Consider the following 16,273-nt stretch of genomic DNA (forward strand, 5'->3'; position numbering starts at 1 on the left):
AGTGTCCGCCACTGGATGGGCTCAAGCTGATCTGCCTCACCAGCACACTGGCATCCACGAAGCCCCCCGTGGGGCTGCTGCTGCAGAGGCCCAGCCCAGGGCCAGGAGCCCCTGCACGCACATTCTGCAGGGCCTGCCCTGGCCCGGGGCTGGGCTATGTGGGGCTCTGGGTCTGAACCTGCTGGGATATGGGGATGTGACCTGAATGTACCATGGAGACCCGTGCTCAAACTGCCATGGCTGAGTGCCAAACTGGAAGCCTGGAGAGGTGGGACTGGGGAGTGGCAGTGGGGCCAGTGTGACTTGTGGGATTCCCTTGAGCCTAGGGCCCATGCCCTGCAGGGCAACATTCATGTTCTGCCCACCCGCAGGGCTCCCTCTCACCATCAGCTGCTGCAGTTGGTGGCTGGGGGATGGCAGCGTGAGGGGCGGGGGTGGCTGGGAGCATGCTGGCTGCTCCTCGCCCGTGCCGGGGCAGGCCCTGGGCCACTGGACGTGGTGCTGGCTGCTCTGGGAGTTGCTGATGCGCTGCATGGCCACGTCTTCAGGAAATGCTCCCTAAACAAACGCAGAAAAGTTAGAGTTGAGTGAGGCGAGCTCCATGCCCGGGCGCCTTTCAGAGCCTGCACAGGTGTCCCGAAAGGTGGCTCAGGAGGGGCCAATGAAGGCCTAGCAAACCCCAGGCACCAGACTGCTACCCAGGTCAACAAAGGCTCAGATCAGAATATCCGCTCCGTGAGAGATGCTTGGCAAGCTCCCCTGCCTCACACTTTTCTTGAACTGAAGTATTAATACCTGCTTAATCCAACTCTACCGCAAGGGGCTGAAAGTGCTGGCAAGGAAAAGCATGGGAGGGAGGAGAAGGGCGAGAAGCACAGCACAGCAGGGCATCTCCAGCGGGCGGCAGACGGTGGCTCAGGATCACGAAGGTCAGTTCTCTACGCCCCTTACATGATCTCATTTAGTTTTCACAGTCAGGCCGTGGGGTCACTCCTATTGATAGACCATTTCCACAGACAGACACTGAGGCAGCGAGCAATGAGCTCCCTGGGCTGCAGGGTCCAGCCCTAGGGGGCTTAGCGGGTGTTCTCCCTGTGTGCGGAGACCAGAGATTGTAAAAAATAAAGACACAAGACAAAGAGAAAAGAGAAAACAGCTGGGCCCAGGGGACCACTACCATCAAGGCGCGGAGACCGGTAATGGCCCCCAACAGCTAGGCGCACTGATATTTATTGCATACAAGACAAGGGGGGGCAGGGTAAGGAGGGTAGATCTTCTAAGTGATTGATAAGGTGAAGCAAGTCACGTGATTACAGGACAGGGGGCCCTTCCCTTTTAGGTAGCCGAAGCAGAGAGAGAAGGCAGCATACGTCGGCGTTTTCTTCTATGCACTTATAAGAAAGATCAAAGACTTTAAGATTTTCACTATTTCTTCTACCGCTATCTACTACAAACTTCAAAGAGGAACCAGGAATACGGGAGGAGCGGACAAGGAGCGTGACCATTAAAGCACAGCACCACAGGGAGGGGTTTAGGCCTCCAGATGACTGCGCGCAGGCCTGGATAATATCCAGCCTCCCACAAGAAGCTGGTGGAGCAGAGTGTTCCCTGACTCCTCCAAGGAAAGGAGACTCCCTTTTGCGGTCTGTTAAGTAACAGGTGCCTTCCCAGACACTGGTGTTACCGCTCGACCAAGGAACCCTCAAGCGGCCCTTATGTGGGCGTGACAGAAGGCTCACCTCTTGCCTTCTAGGTCACTTCTCACCATGTCCCTTCAGCACCTGACCCTATACCCGCCGGTTATTCCTAGGTTATATTAGTAATACGACCGAGTGATATTAAAGGCTAATGATTAATGTTTATACTAATGATTGATAATGTCCATGATCATCTCTATATCTAATTTGTATTATGACTATTCTTATTCTAACTATTTTCTTTATTATGCTGAAACAGTTTGTGCCTTTAGTCTCTTGCCTCAGCACCTAGGTAATCTTTCGCCCACATCGGGCCAAGCTATGAAGTGGTGGAGCCATCATCCAGCTCCAAGCACACGGGCTCTGAGGCCCATGGGCCTCACTATAGGCCAACACCATGGACAGGTCCAGAGCCTGCCCCTGAATCTGGAACTTGGACACTGTCAACCCCAGTGCTAAAACATCAGTTCCACGGATTTGATCCTGCATGAAGACTGAACACTTGATTGATGGTTTTCAGCATTTAATCTGTCCTGAAGGACTCAGTGCATACTGCCTGGTAGAAAAACGCAAAGGGAATCTGTTTCAGAAGTAGTCATTCCAGAGACAGGCTGGAAACGCAGGGACAGAATGGACCTGAGGCACTCCAGGTGTGGCCTGACCCTGGCTGGGAGGACAGTCCAGCTCCCACCTTCCTACCATGACGGTAGACCCCAACTGCCACGTGTTTTTTAATGAAGGCCATGTATTATAGACAAATGCATTTTATGGATGGCTCAGACCTGACGTTTTTTCCATCATCACCAACACAGAAATTCAAGGGAAACATTCAAAAAGCTGCAAAGATACCACCCACTACAGAAGCTGCCTCTCCTAACGCCTGAGGCTCAGGGACGCAGTAGACAGTGTTTACGTGAAAACGGTGCAAGCTCACATCCGGCACGAGGTGTGGCAAGCCAGGCAGGCACGAAGCGATGCCTGCCAGCAAAACCATTTATAAAGAGTGCTTGATAAACACACTATTTATGTTCGATTTTAAATGGAAAAATTCAAGATCCAAAATTATGTAATTTGAAAGATTTAATAAAAAGACTCAAAATATGCCCACAGGTGATGGTCTCTGGGTTAGGTGGATTATAATGATTTTTCCCCTTTTTATACTTTTTTGTACTTTCTAGATGTTCTATAATTACTATGTGGTATTTTTATATCCACAGGGAAAAAAAGGCATCTTTTTAAAAAGTGTTTTTCCTGGCCAGGCACAGTGGCTCACGCCTGTAATCCCAGCACTTTGGGAGGCCGAGGTGGGCGGATCACGAGGTCAGGAGATCGAGACCATCCTGGCTAACATGGTGAAACCCCGTCTCTACTAAAAAATACAAAAAACTAGCCGGGCGAGGTGGCGGGTGCCTGTAGTCCCAGCTACTCGGGAGGCTGAGGCAGGAGAATTGCTTGAACCTGGGAGGTGGAGCTTGCAGTGAGCTGAGATCACGCCACTGCACTCCAGCCTGGCGACAGAGTAAGACTGTGTCTCAAAAGAAAAAAAAAAACAGTGCTTTTGTTTACCAGTAAACTCTTCTTCCAGGTGTGCAAAGTTTGCACATGAGGGACTGTAATCTAGTAAAATAATAATTAGAAGATGCATGGAAGACACAAGGCAAAAATTTATTTGTACATTATTTCTAACTCAGAACACTTTTTCCTATGAAATGCAATGACTATAGTCTCTTTCTAAGATAAGGTAGATCAGTGGCTCTGTACCTTGGAAGACTGTGCCCACAGGGGACATCAGGCAATGTCTGGAGGCATTTTTGGTTGTCACAACTGATAAGGGTGGGAGCACCACTGGCATCTCGTGGGGAGAGGCCTGGAGATCGCTAACCGTCCTGCAACACACAGCACGGCCCCACCGTGAGGAATCTTCTGGCCCTCAACATGAACCGGCTGAGGCTGAGAACCTAAGACAGAGGAGGCAGCCCTGTGGGGCTGACCCGCCACACCATGCACACCATGTGTCCAGGACTGAGCGAGGGCTTCTCCTTGCGGTCAGGCCACCCAGGCACACAAGGATGCAGCCTGGCCCTCAGTGGCAGCCAGACTGACCCTGGCTCTTCAACTTGTTGACACAGAGGGGGCCACTGGCCCTCCTGAGAATCTGGTGAAAGCTGTGCACTGTTCTTACCAAACACACCTCACAGCCACAAGCTTTACATGTTCACACACAAGGGGCTCTAAGAACCAGACCCTCACTCGGCAGTAAGGGATGAGGCGGGGGGAGCCAGTGACTCCTCATGGGGCAGAAGGGCAGCTGGGTCCCCTGTGAGAAAGCCCAGTATGGGCAGGGCCAGCCATCAGGACCAATGGTGGGCAAGAGTCCTAAGGGGACCATAGAAGGTCTGGGGTTAGCAGGCAGTGCCTGGGCTCTGGGGAGGAGATGAGGGGACAGCGAGTCGGAGTGCAGAGGAGCCTGTGCTTGTACCTGGGAGGCGGGGGCGGTCCTCTTCCATGACTGCTCCCAGATGACAACTCCCACCAGAGCAACGCTCAGAAAGAGGACAGCGCATACGTCCCCTTCCCACAGCCGTAGTCAGAGCCTCCTGCCAGCCCTGATCACAACATAAAGGGCTGGCGGTGTCTCCGTGCCTGTGTGCCCTAGGCACACACACAGTCATCTCCAGACACCGCCTTGGCTGCTGGTAGAGCCTATGTGAGGGCGGTCAACACACAGCCAAACTGTAACTCTCTGCCCACCACAGGTTTCTGTGGTCTCCATGCAGCAGACATCCCTGGGAGCCCCCAGGCTGCTGGGCAGGGCTTCCTCCTCAGTTCAGATTCTCCACAGATGCTGCTTTTCCTGAGGCAGAGTGCAGCAGAGACCCTTCCTGTCACCCTACACTGACGCAGGCCTGAAACCAGAAAAGGGGCTCAGAATACTCACGGGGCACAATCGGGCTGCAGCAGGAAGAAGGGAGGGGAGCCCTCCTGGAGCCATGCAGGCTGGTCAGCAATATTCAGTACATGCACTGGAGAAGGCAAAGGCCAACCAGCAGTTCAGCCGTATTCGCTGTATTAGAGTGAACTTAGTGTATCAGAGTGAATCCCAGCACTTTGGGAGGCTGAAGCAGGCAGATCACTTGAGGTCAGGAGTTTGAGACCAGCCTGGCCAACATGGCGAAACCCCATCTCTACTAAAAATACAAAAATTAGCCAGGCGTGGTGGCGCACACCTGTAATCCCACCTACTTGGGAGGCTGAGGCAGAACTGCTTGAACCCCTGGGAGGTGGAGGTTGTAGTGAACCAAGATCAGGCCACTGCACTCCAGCCTGAGTGACAGAGTGAGACTCTGGTCTCCAAAAAAAAAAGGAAAAAAGACAAAATAAAGATTTTTCCAAATGTACAAAACTGAAGAATTCACCACCAGCAGATGTGCAGTACAAGAAATGAAGGACATACTTTAGGAATAAGGAAGACAGATCCAAGGTGAAAATCTGGTTCCATACAGTAAACTTGGGAAGAAGAAAACTTCCTCAACCTGATAAAGAATCTCAGTGGCTACAACAGCTAATATGATACTCATTGGTAAAAGCCTGAAAGCTTCTCCTCTAAGATGGAAACAAGGAAGGGATGTAATATGTCTTGGATCTGTGTCCCCACCAAATCTCATGTCGAATTGTAATCCCCAGTGTTGGAGGAAGGGCCGGATGGGAGGTGACTGGATCATGGGGGCAGTTTCTCATGGTGTTACAGCATCCCCCTTGGTCGCAACAGTGAGTTCTTATGAGATATGGTCATTTAAAAGTATGTATCACCAGCCAGGCGTGGTGGCTCATGCCTGTAATCCCAGCAGTTTGGGAGGCCGAGGCGAATGGATCACATGAGGTCAGGAGTTCGAGACCAGCCTGGCCAACTTGGCAAAACCCCGTCTCTACTAAAAATACAAAATTAGCCAGGCATGGTGGCGCACACCTGTAATCCCAGCTACTCAGGAGGCTGAGGCAGGAGAATCACTTGAACCTGGGAGGTGGAGGTTGTATTGAGCCAATATTCACACCACTGCACTCCAGCCTGGGAGACAGACTGAGATCCTATCTCAAAAAAAAAAGTATATCAAAAAACATAAAATATTCAAGAATAAATCTGATAGATGTGCAAGACCTGTACACCAAAACCACAAAACACTGCAGGGAGAAAATTTTGAAGACATTAACAGTGTTCATGAGTCAGAAGATTCAGTATTGTTAATATGTCAGTTCTCCCAAAATTGATCTAAAAATTGAATGTAATGTCAATCAAAACCCCAAGAGGCTTTTAACAGAAATTGAGAAGCAGATTTTAAAATTCATAAGGAAATGCAAACAACCCAGAAGAGCCAAAATTATGAAAAAGACAAAAATATTTAGATTTCCTGACTTTAACATGTAGTATAAAGCTATAGCAATTAAGACAGCGTGGAAATAGAACGATGTTACAGAACGCCAGAAATAGATTCACACATACATGGTAAACAAATTTTCAACAAAGAGGAAAGATCATAAAGTGGAGGAAGGATAATGTTTTCAAATATGATGCTGAAACAGTTGGATATCCATATGCAAAAAAAAGAACTTTGATCCGTTATTGTACAACAGACAAAAAAAAATTCAAAGTGGATTGTAGATCTAAATGTGAAATCTAAAACCAAAAACTTCCTAGAAGGAAATATAGAAAAAAAAATCTTTGTGTGTGATCTTTGTAATTCTGGGTTAGACAAAGATTTTTCAGATTCAACAGCATGATTCATACAAGAAAAAACTGGTAAGTTAAGCTTCATGAAAATTAAAACTTCTGCTCTTGAAAAGACACTGTTAAGATAACCACAGACTAGAAAATATTTTCAAATCACGTATCTGATACAGAACTTCTATCTAGAATTCTTCAACTCAGTTTTTTTTTGTTTTTAATTTCACCAGGCAAAAGATGTCAACAAACACTGTCAAAGAAAAATGGATAGAAAATAAGCACATGAAAAGATGCTCAACATCAGTAGTGATTAGAGAAATGCAAATTAAACCCACAGTGAGATACTCCTACAGGCCTTACTAAGACGGCTCAAGACCGATCATACTAGCTGCTAAGGATGTGGAGAAACTGGAACCTTCATATACTACTAGGGGGAATATAAAATGGTGCACACACTTTGGAAAACAGTTTGGCAATTTCTTAAAAAGGTAAACACCTGCCATATAATCCAGCCATTCCACTCCTAGGTACTTACCCAAGAAAAGAGACAGCAGGTGTCCATACCAAGTCTTGTAAGTGAGTATTCCTCCTAGGTTTATTTGTGAGAGTCAAAAACTGGAAACAACCCAAATGTCCACTGACAGATGAATTGATAAAAAAATTATGATCTATCCCTACAATGGAATCTATTTGGAGTATCATTCAGCAATAAAAAGGAATGAACTGGTGATACATGCAAAAAAATGAATCTTAAAAAAAAGGTTAAGTGAAAGAAGCCAGACACAAAAGAGGACACTGTTCCTAATTCCATTATAAGGAATTCTAGAAGAGGCCAATTACATGACAGCAGATCAGCGCTTGCCTGGGGCTGGGCCTGAGGTGGGAAAGGTGGCAAAGGGATGCAAGGGCCCCCTAGGGTGAGGAAAACACCCTAAAAAGCTCCTGTGCAACCACGTGGTAAATACTTACCAGGATTCAACGAAGAGTACACTTAACGTGAGTGAATTTTATGGTAGGTAGCTTATACCTAAATAAAGCTATTTTTAAAGTATAGTGGATAAATATGCATTTATATTTTTAATTGACTATTTTATCTATTTTTTTTAAAGGCTGGTGCCTGGACTGTTAGAAATGCAAAATGCTTGTTCCCTGGTGCCACAAAGAAATAGCACTCGAACATTAATTTTCTCAGCAAGGCAGTTTTTACTTTCTGCAGAAAGCATGCTCCTCGCAGATGGAACAATGGCAAGAGCACACCTGGACAGGGCAGGGGCAGGAGTTCTTATCCCTGAGGCAGGTAGTCCCTGCTGCTGTGTTGTTCCCCTATTGGCTAGGGTTGGACCACACAGTCTTAGCTAATTCCGATTGGCTATTTTAAAAAGAGCGGGAGTACAAGCCGGAGTGGCAGGGTGAGTAGGTTGGTAGGAAGGATGGTTAGGAACAGGTAACAGGTGACTCAGGTCAAAGCAGGTGATTGGGATGAGGCAGGACGGAGCAGGTGACCAGGGGAACGGATGTGAACTACTGATTAGGACTGGTGGGAAAGTTGTTTACTGAAACTAGAGGCAAGGGGGTGAAGAGAACCAGGAGGTTAAACTTTAAAATGGAGAATCAAAGAATAAGAAAGCTGAACAGACTGACATACTGATTCTTTGAAGAGAAACTTGGGGTTCACTATATTTAACTCTTGATTTCTACGAATCAAGTGTGCTCAGAAAATCAAAGAGGCTATAGTGAGTCTGAAAACTATGATTCTGTCTCACTATTAGAACAGGATTAGTAGGGAGAATGAGACTAACAGAATATAAACCAATTAAAATATAGAAAGAGGTATTTCCTGAAGAGAAAGGCTGAAAAAAAACTTTTAAAGATAGGTTGGATAGAAAAAGAAAAACAAGGCCAGGTGAGGTGGCTCATGCCTGTAATCCCAGCATTCTGGGAGGCCGAGGCGGGTGGATCACTTGAGGTCAGAAGTTCAAGATCAGCCTGACCAACAGGGAGAAACCCCATCTCTACTAAAAATACAAAACATTAGCCAGGCATGGTGGCGCATGCCTATAATCCCAGCTACTCAGGAGGCTGAGGCAGGAGAATCACTTGAACCTGGGAGGTGGAGGTTGCGGTAAGCCAAGACTGGGCCACTGTACTCCAGCCTGGTCAACAAGAACAAAACTCTGTCTCAAAAAAAAAAAAAGAAAAAGAAAAAGATCTGTCCTGCAGAGAAAGGTTGAATAAATTTTTTTAAAAGATAGGTTGGATAGAAAAAGAGAAACAAAGCCAGGCGCAGTGGCTCACGCCTATGATCCCAGCACTTTGGGAGGCTGAGGTGGGTGGATCACTTGAGGTCAGGAGTTCAAGACCAGTCTGGCCAACATGGTGAAACCCCGTCTCTACTAAAAATACAAAAATTAGCCCAGCATGGTGGCACATGCCTGTAATCCCAGCTACTCTGGAGGCTGAGGCAGAAGAATTGCTTGAACCTGGGAGGCGGAGGTTGCAGTGAGCTGAGATAGCACCAATGCACTGCAGCCTGGGCGACAGGGTGAGACTCCATGGAAAGAAAGGAAGGAAGGGAGGGAGGGAGGGGAAGGGAGGGAGGGAGGGGAGGGGAAGGGAGGGAACAGGAGGGGGGGGAGAGGGGGAGTGGGGAGAGGGGAGGGGAAGGGAGAAAAACAAGATCTTTTGCAAAGACCAGGACAACCAAACAAAAGAGGTAAAGGGAATGCACTCAAGTCTGCCTGATGGTCCACGAGGCAGGAGACGGAGTCTCAGAGCCAGCTGGGACACTCCTCTAGAGGAGGCTTCCTGAGAGTGACGGCAGAAGGGAACCCAGGACAAGCAGCAGAGGCATGGCTCAAAGCCTGAAACCGGCAGGGACCCCGTTGGGAGGCAGCCAGCCTTAGCTCCGGAACCCGCTGAGGAAGGTTCTGCGGGAAACAAAGGTGGGCACAAGGGAGCTGGAGAGGACACCCTCAGGCCCGTAAGCACCGGCCAGAGTCAGCCTCTCTCAAGCAGCTCTGTGTCCAGCCAGGCACACCCAGTTCCAAGGACACCTGGCAAGAATTTCAACTGCCCCTCTCTCCAAGAGCCACAGTAGTACAGTCAATATTAAACAAACCAAAATTCATGGCAAACACATAGAACAGGACAAAAAGAAGCCTTATGTACTGATTAAAGCTGCAATTCAGCAGGGCATATGATGGCACCTGTGGTCCCAGATACTTGGGAGGCTGATGCAGGAGAATCACTTGAGCCTTGGAGTTGGAGGCTGCCATAAGCTATGATCATGCCACTGCACTCCAGCCTGGGTGACAGAGCAAGACCCTGTCTGTAAAATATACTAATAAAATTTTTAAAAGAGTCACAACTCACAAATTGTACATGACATACATAAATCTTTATAAACCAACATTATAGCAACCAAATGCATGAAAACAAAATTTCCTAGGAGAATCTGATTTTAAAACCAAAACCAAAAAAAAAAAGAACTCATTTAGAATGAAAGACTGTAAAACACCTCTTTCAAAACCTGATTGATCAAATCGGACAAAAATAAAGAATGGAATACAATGCAACAAAATAAATAATATGCTTGCTATAAAACTTTGTACTTGGCTGGGCGCAGTGGCTCACGCCTGTAATCCCAGCACTTTGGGAGGCCAAAGCCAGGAGATCATGAGGTCAGGAGATAGAGACCAACCTGGCTAACATGGTGAAATCCCATGTCTACTAAAAATGTAAAAAATTAGCCGGGCGTGGTGTCAGGAGCCTGTAGTCCCAGCTACTAAGGAGGCTGAGGCAGGAGAATGGCGTTAAACCGGGAGGTGGAGTTTGCAGTGAGCCGAGATCGCACCACTGCACTCCACCCTCGGTGACAGAGTGAGACTCTGTCTCAAAAAAAAAAAAAGACAAATGTTGGGAATTAAAATATATAGCCATAGAACAGATTACAATAGTTAGGAGACAATGTGTAACTCCATGGTGATTACCTGGAATATCTACCGGAAAAAAAAAAAATCACTTTCCTACTAAACATAAACTAAAAAAATTGCCCCAAGGAGGAGAGAAAAGTGACCAAAAACCACCAAAAAGAAATCAGACTGGGCGCAGTGGCTCACACCTGTAATCCCAGCACTTTGGGAGGCCGAGGCTGGCGTATCACGAGGTCAGGAGATCGAGACCATCCTGGCTACCACGGTGAAATCCCGTCTCTACTAAAAATACAAAAAAATTAGCCGGGTGTGGCGGCGGGTGCCTGCAGTCCCAGCTACTAGGGAGGCTGAGGCAGGAGAATGGCATTAACCCAGAAGGGGGAGCTTGCAGTGAGCCAAGATCACGCCACTGCACTCCAGCCTGGGTGACAAAGCCAGACTCCATCTTAAAAAAAAAAAAAAAAAAAAAAAAAATCAAAAAGAAAATTAAGTATCTATCGTTTTAAAAGACTCTAAGAGACAATGGAATTTTACTTAACTGAGCTCTATTTAACCTTTAAAGCTCAAGTAATTACTATGCTATTTAAATACTTCAAGTTTATGGAAAAAATACAGATCTCTCTAATTCACTTTACAAAATTAGCATTTAATACCCAAAGCTGACAGATAGTACAAAAAAGCAATACACTTATAAAAATTTTGCATATGCCTGGTATAAAAATTATTTTTAAAAATTCATAAATAGAACCGAGCATACGTGACTCAAGGAAAAACACTGTCAAAGGGGAGTCAGTCCAGTGATTCAGGGAGTGGGCCAGTATCAGGAAACCGACAAACTTTACCATCATTTGAAAGCTAAAAGCCACGAAATGAAAAAATGATATCCTATAAAATTTAGCAGCTCTTCCGAATAATAATTCAAAGTAAAACACATATCAAACAAATTGAACATAATGTTTTAAAAACTAGCTCCCAAAACTCAACAGCAATAATCATATTAAATGCTGATATGCAGAAACTAATTCCATTAAATCAGGAACACAAGGATGCAAATGTCACCATTTCTATGTAGCACTTCAACAGAGGTTTTAGCAGTTAAAAATAAAAAGAAACATGAAGTAATGAGGGAAGGGAATACAATTTATTATTCTTATTTACATATATATTTTTTAGAGATAGGGTCTCACTCTGTTGCCCAGGCCAAAGTACACTGGCAGAATCTTGGCTCACTGCAGCCCCGACCTCACAGGCTCAAGTGATCTTCCCACCTCAGCTTCCCAAGTAGCTGGGACTACAGGCACGAGCCACCACACCCAGCTAATTTTTTAAGTTTTTATAGAGACAGGGTTTCGTCATGTTGCCCAGGCTGGTCTCAAACTCCTGGGCTCAAGTGATCTTCCTGCCTCAGCCTCCCAAAGTGCTGGGGTTACAGGCATGAGCCACCGCACCTGTCCTAAAATTACATTTATTTGTATATGATATAATTGTATGCCTACAATACCCACAAGACCAAAACTTATAAGAATAACAATTTGGTGCCAGGCACAATGGCTCACACCTGTAATCCCAGCACTTTGGGAGGCCAAGGTGGGCAGACCACCTGAGGTCAAGAGTTCGAAACCAGCCTGGCCAACATGGTGAAACCCCGTCTCTACTAAAAAAAAAAAAATAAATTAGCCAGGTGTGGTGGTGGGTGCCTGTAATCCCAGCTACTCCGGAGGTTGAGGCAGGAGAATCGCTTAAACCTGGGAGGCAGAGGTTGCAGTGAGCCGAGATCGCGCCATTGCCCTCCAGCCTGGGTGACAGAGTGAGACTCAGCCTCAAAAAAAAAAAAAAATAACAACAATTTTGTTGAGGTGCCTGCAATCAAGATAAATATACAAAATTCAACAGGCTTTTTTTTATGTGAGCAATAGACAACTGAAATGGAAATTTTAAGATGCCCCATTCGGAGGCCACAAAAACTATAAAATACCAGTCAGTACATTTACCAAGAAGAGCACAACCAGAAATAAACTATATAATGTTATTAAAGGACATTAAAAAATACATGATTAAGGCTGGGTGGTTGGCTCACGCTTGTAATCCCAACACTTTAGGAGGCCAAGGCGGGTGATCACCTGAGGTTGGGAGTTTGAGACCAGCCTGATCAACATGGAGAAACCCCATCTCTACTAAAAAAAAAAAAAAAAAAATACAAAATTAGCTGGGCGTGGTGGAACATACCTGTAATCCCAGCTACTCAGGAGGCTGAGGTGGGAGAATCGCTTGAACCCGGGAGACGGAGGTTGCAGTAAGCCGAGATCGCACTATCGCACTCCAGCCTGGGCAACAAGAGCAAAACTTCGTCTCAAAAAAAAAAAAAAAAAAAGAATAAAATGAAGCAACATACCATGTTCCAGAATAAGATTTACTATCATAAAATGTCATGCCTTCAAAACTGAACGTATATATGTAATGCAATTCTGAAGAGGATTACAATGAGTCTGGGTTTTGTTTTGCTTTAGAAATAAGAAAAAAATTAGCTTAAAGTTCACATGAAATGATATATGTTTTTAAAGAGACAATGCTTTTTTGAAAAACATGAAAGAATACTGACAAAAGAAAAACAAAATAGTAGAATTCCTGATTTAGGAAAACAGTCATACTTATTCGAGAACTTCTGTAATAAAAAAGCAATGTAGGTATATACAGCTATTGTGTAGCCATAAAAATTAAAAGTTTAAACTAAAAAAAAGTAGCATGCTCTTGGCCTCCCAAAGTACTAGGATTACAGGTGTGAGCCACCATGCCCAGCCTGAAATTATCTTTATTTGTAAATGATATAATTCTATGCCTACAAAATCCGAGACGAAAAGTTATAAGAATACTTTGAATTTGGTGAAGTGTCTGTAATCAAGATAAATATACAAAAACCAACAGGTTTCTATTGAAAAAAGAAAAAGAGGAAAGAAAAAGGAAAAAGATTTAAAAATGTATAGATACTTTAAATGAGATAAGAATGCTTTATTTAATAAATGGTAGTGGCATCGGGAGAAAATATTTGCAAACCACACATTTAACAACGGGCTAATATCCAAAATATATAAGGAACTGAAACCACTCAATAGCATGAAAGCAACCTAATTTAAAAATGGGCAAAACACCTACATAGACATACCTCAAAAGAAGATATACATATAGCCAACAAATACATGAAAAAAGGCTCATTATCACTAACCATCAGGGAGAGGCAAATCAAAACCACAATGAGATTATCACCTGCCAACTGCTAGGATGGCTATTACCAAAAAGACAAAAGATAGTTAAGTGTTGGCGAGAATGTGGAGAAAAGGGAACCTTTGTGCACTGTTGGTAAGAATGTAATTAGTACAGCCAGTATGGAAAACAGTACAAAGCTTCCTCAAAAAAATAAAAATAGAATGAAGATACAATCCATCAATCCCACTTTTGGGTGCACAGCCAAAGGAAACAAAATCAGGATGTTGAATAGTTACGTGTACTCGCATGTTGATGGCAGCATTATTCACAGTAGCCTAGGTACCCACCATCAAATGAATGATTAAAAAAAGTGGGCCAGGCGCGGTGGCTCAAGCCTGTAATCCCAGCACTTTGGGAGGCCGAGACGGGCGGATCACGAGGTCAGGAGATCGAGACCATCCTGGCTAACACGGTGAAACCCCGTCTCTACTAAAAAATACAAAAAACTAGCCGGGCGAGGTGGCGGGCGCCTGTAGCCCAGCTACTTGGGAGGCTGAGGTGGGAGAATGGAGTAAACCCGGGAGGCGGAGCTTGCAGTGAGCTGAGATCCGGCCACTGCGCTCCAGCCCAGGCGACAGAGCGACACTCCGTCTCAAAAAAAAAAAAAAAAAAAAGTGTGGTATATATACAACACAAAATAATAGTATACAGCCATTAAAAAATAAGGAAATTCTGTCATTTGCAAGGACATGGATGAGCCTGGAGGACACTGTACTAAGTAAAATAAGGCAGGCACAGAAAGATAAATACCACATGATCTCACTTACACATGGAATCTAAGAAGGTTGAACTCATAGAAACAGAGAGCAGAATAGCGGTTACTGGGGCCTGGGGGTGGGGGAACAGGAAAAGGGGGATATTGATCAAAGGTAACAATTTCAGTTAGATAGAAAGAATAAGCTTTAGTGATCTATTGCAGAGGATGATAATTATAATAAATAACAATGCATTGAATATTTCAAAATTGCTGAAAGAGTAGATTTTAAATGTTTTCACCACATAAAAATGGTGTGTGAGGTGATGGGTTTGTTAATGAGCACAATTTCATCATTCTATAATATAAACACATTAAGACATCATGTTGTTTTTCATAAATATATAATACATACAATGATTATTTATCAATTAAAAATTAAGGCCAGGCATGGTGGCTCATGCCTGTAGTCCCAGCACTTTGGGAGGTCGAGGTGGGCAGATCCCTTGAGGCCAGGAGTTCAAGACCAGCCTGGGCAACAGGGCAAAACCCTGTCTCTACTAAAATTTGCTGTGCACCTGTGGTCCTAGCTACTCAGGAGGCTGAGATGGGAGAATTGCTTGAGCCCGGGAGATCAAGGTTGCAGTGAGCCAAGATTGTGTCACTGCATTTCAGCTTGGGTAACAGAGTGAGACTCTGTCTCAAAAAACTTTCCTTTAAAATTGTTAATTAAATTTAAAACAAAAAAAGAAATGGTAGTAGCATCTAGAGGGGAAAAGGTGTCCCCTACCTCACACCATTTCAATCAGAATAAAGAACTAAATGTTATCCTGGAAGGAACAGAAGGCAGAGAGGAAAGGAGAACACCCCCACCTCATACCATTTCAGTCAGAATAAAGAACTAAATGTTATCCTGGAAGGAAGGAAGAGGAGGCAGGGAGGAAAGGAGGAAAACGCTTTATTGGAATAATATTTAGGGGACTATCTCTACAACTGCGAGGTGGTGAAACCTTCTTAATAAGTAATGCAGGAAACCCAGATGCTGTAAAGGAAAAACTACATGACTACATAAAAGATGTTTTAAACAAGATCAAAAGACGAAAAATAATTAGCAGAAAAATACATGCAATATTTTATGACTTCAAAGGGTAAATATCCCTACTATACAAAGAGCTTGGCTGGGTGCAGTGGCTCACACCTGTAATCACAGCCGGGGATTGGGAGGCCGGGGCAGGCAAATCACTTGAGGTCAGGAATTTGAGACCAACCTGGCCAATATGGTAAAATCCTGTCTCTATTAAAAAATACAAAAATTAGCCAGGTGTGGTGGCGCCTGTCTGTAATCCCAGCTACTCTGGAGGCTGAGGCAGGAGAATCACTTGAACCCGGGAGGTGGAGGTTGCAATGAGCCGAGATCACGCCACTGCACTCCAGCCTGGGCGACAGAGCAAGACTCCGTCTCAAAAAAAAAAGAAAAAGAAAAGAAAAGAAAAAAAGAGCTCCTATAAAATGGTTCAAAAAAAAGAAAAAAGAAAAGGAAATATCTCCAGGAAATGGGGAAGAACACAATGGAAAACTTCCAGAAGAGGCACTGCCAATGGGCCACAGTCAACGAAGTGCAGGACGTGGCCTCACCCATTCAACAGGCAGTATGTCAGACAGGAGCAAAGCGTCCTCCCCTTCATGGCTTCAGGCATGTAAATTGCTATAACTTTCTGGGAATAGATCTCTCAGTAACTATTGAAACGTAAATGTTAAATATGCATACCCTTCGACCCACTAACACCGTTTAGTTCCCATTCGTGGGAATCCAGCCTATAGAAATGAAAGAAAGTGTCAGGACTCATGCATAGGAACGTGTCTCTCAGTACAAACTGTGGCAAAAAAACAGACACGAAATGCAATCCATCAGTGGGGAATTGTTGACTAAATATGTTGTATCCTCAGTACAGACTATTATGCAAACATA

The 16,273-nt window shown here is 44.9% G+C and overlaps 1 protein-coding gene across 1 annotated transcript in view; it reads right to left on the bottom strand.

Moving 5' to 3' along the window:
* LOC105490547 (putative EP400-like protein) overlaps nt 1-16,273 on the bottom strand; it is a 57,686-nt gene that overhangs the window by 37,555 nt on the left and 3,858 nt on the right. The window contains 1 exon segment of the mRNA XM_071070756.1: nt 385-558. Coding sequence (XP_070926857.1) covers nt 385-534 — 150 coding nt within the window. The 5' untranslated portion in view covers nt 535-558.

The sequence above is a fragment of the Macaca nemestrina genome, chromosome 10 (assembly GCF_043159975.1).
Source record: "Macaca nemestrina isolate mMacNem1 chromosome 10, mMacNem.hap1, whole genome shotgun sequence".
NCBI classification, from domain to species: domain Eukaryota; kingdom Metazoa; phylum Chordata; class Mammalia; order Primates; family Cercopithecidae; genus Macaca; species Macaca nemestrina.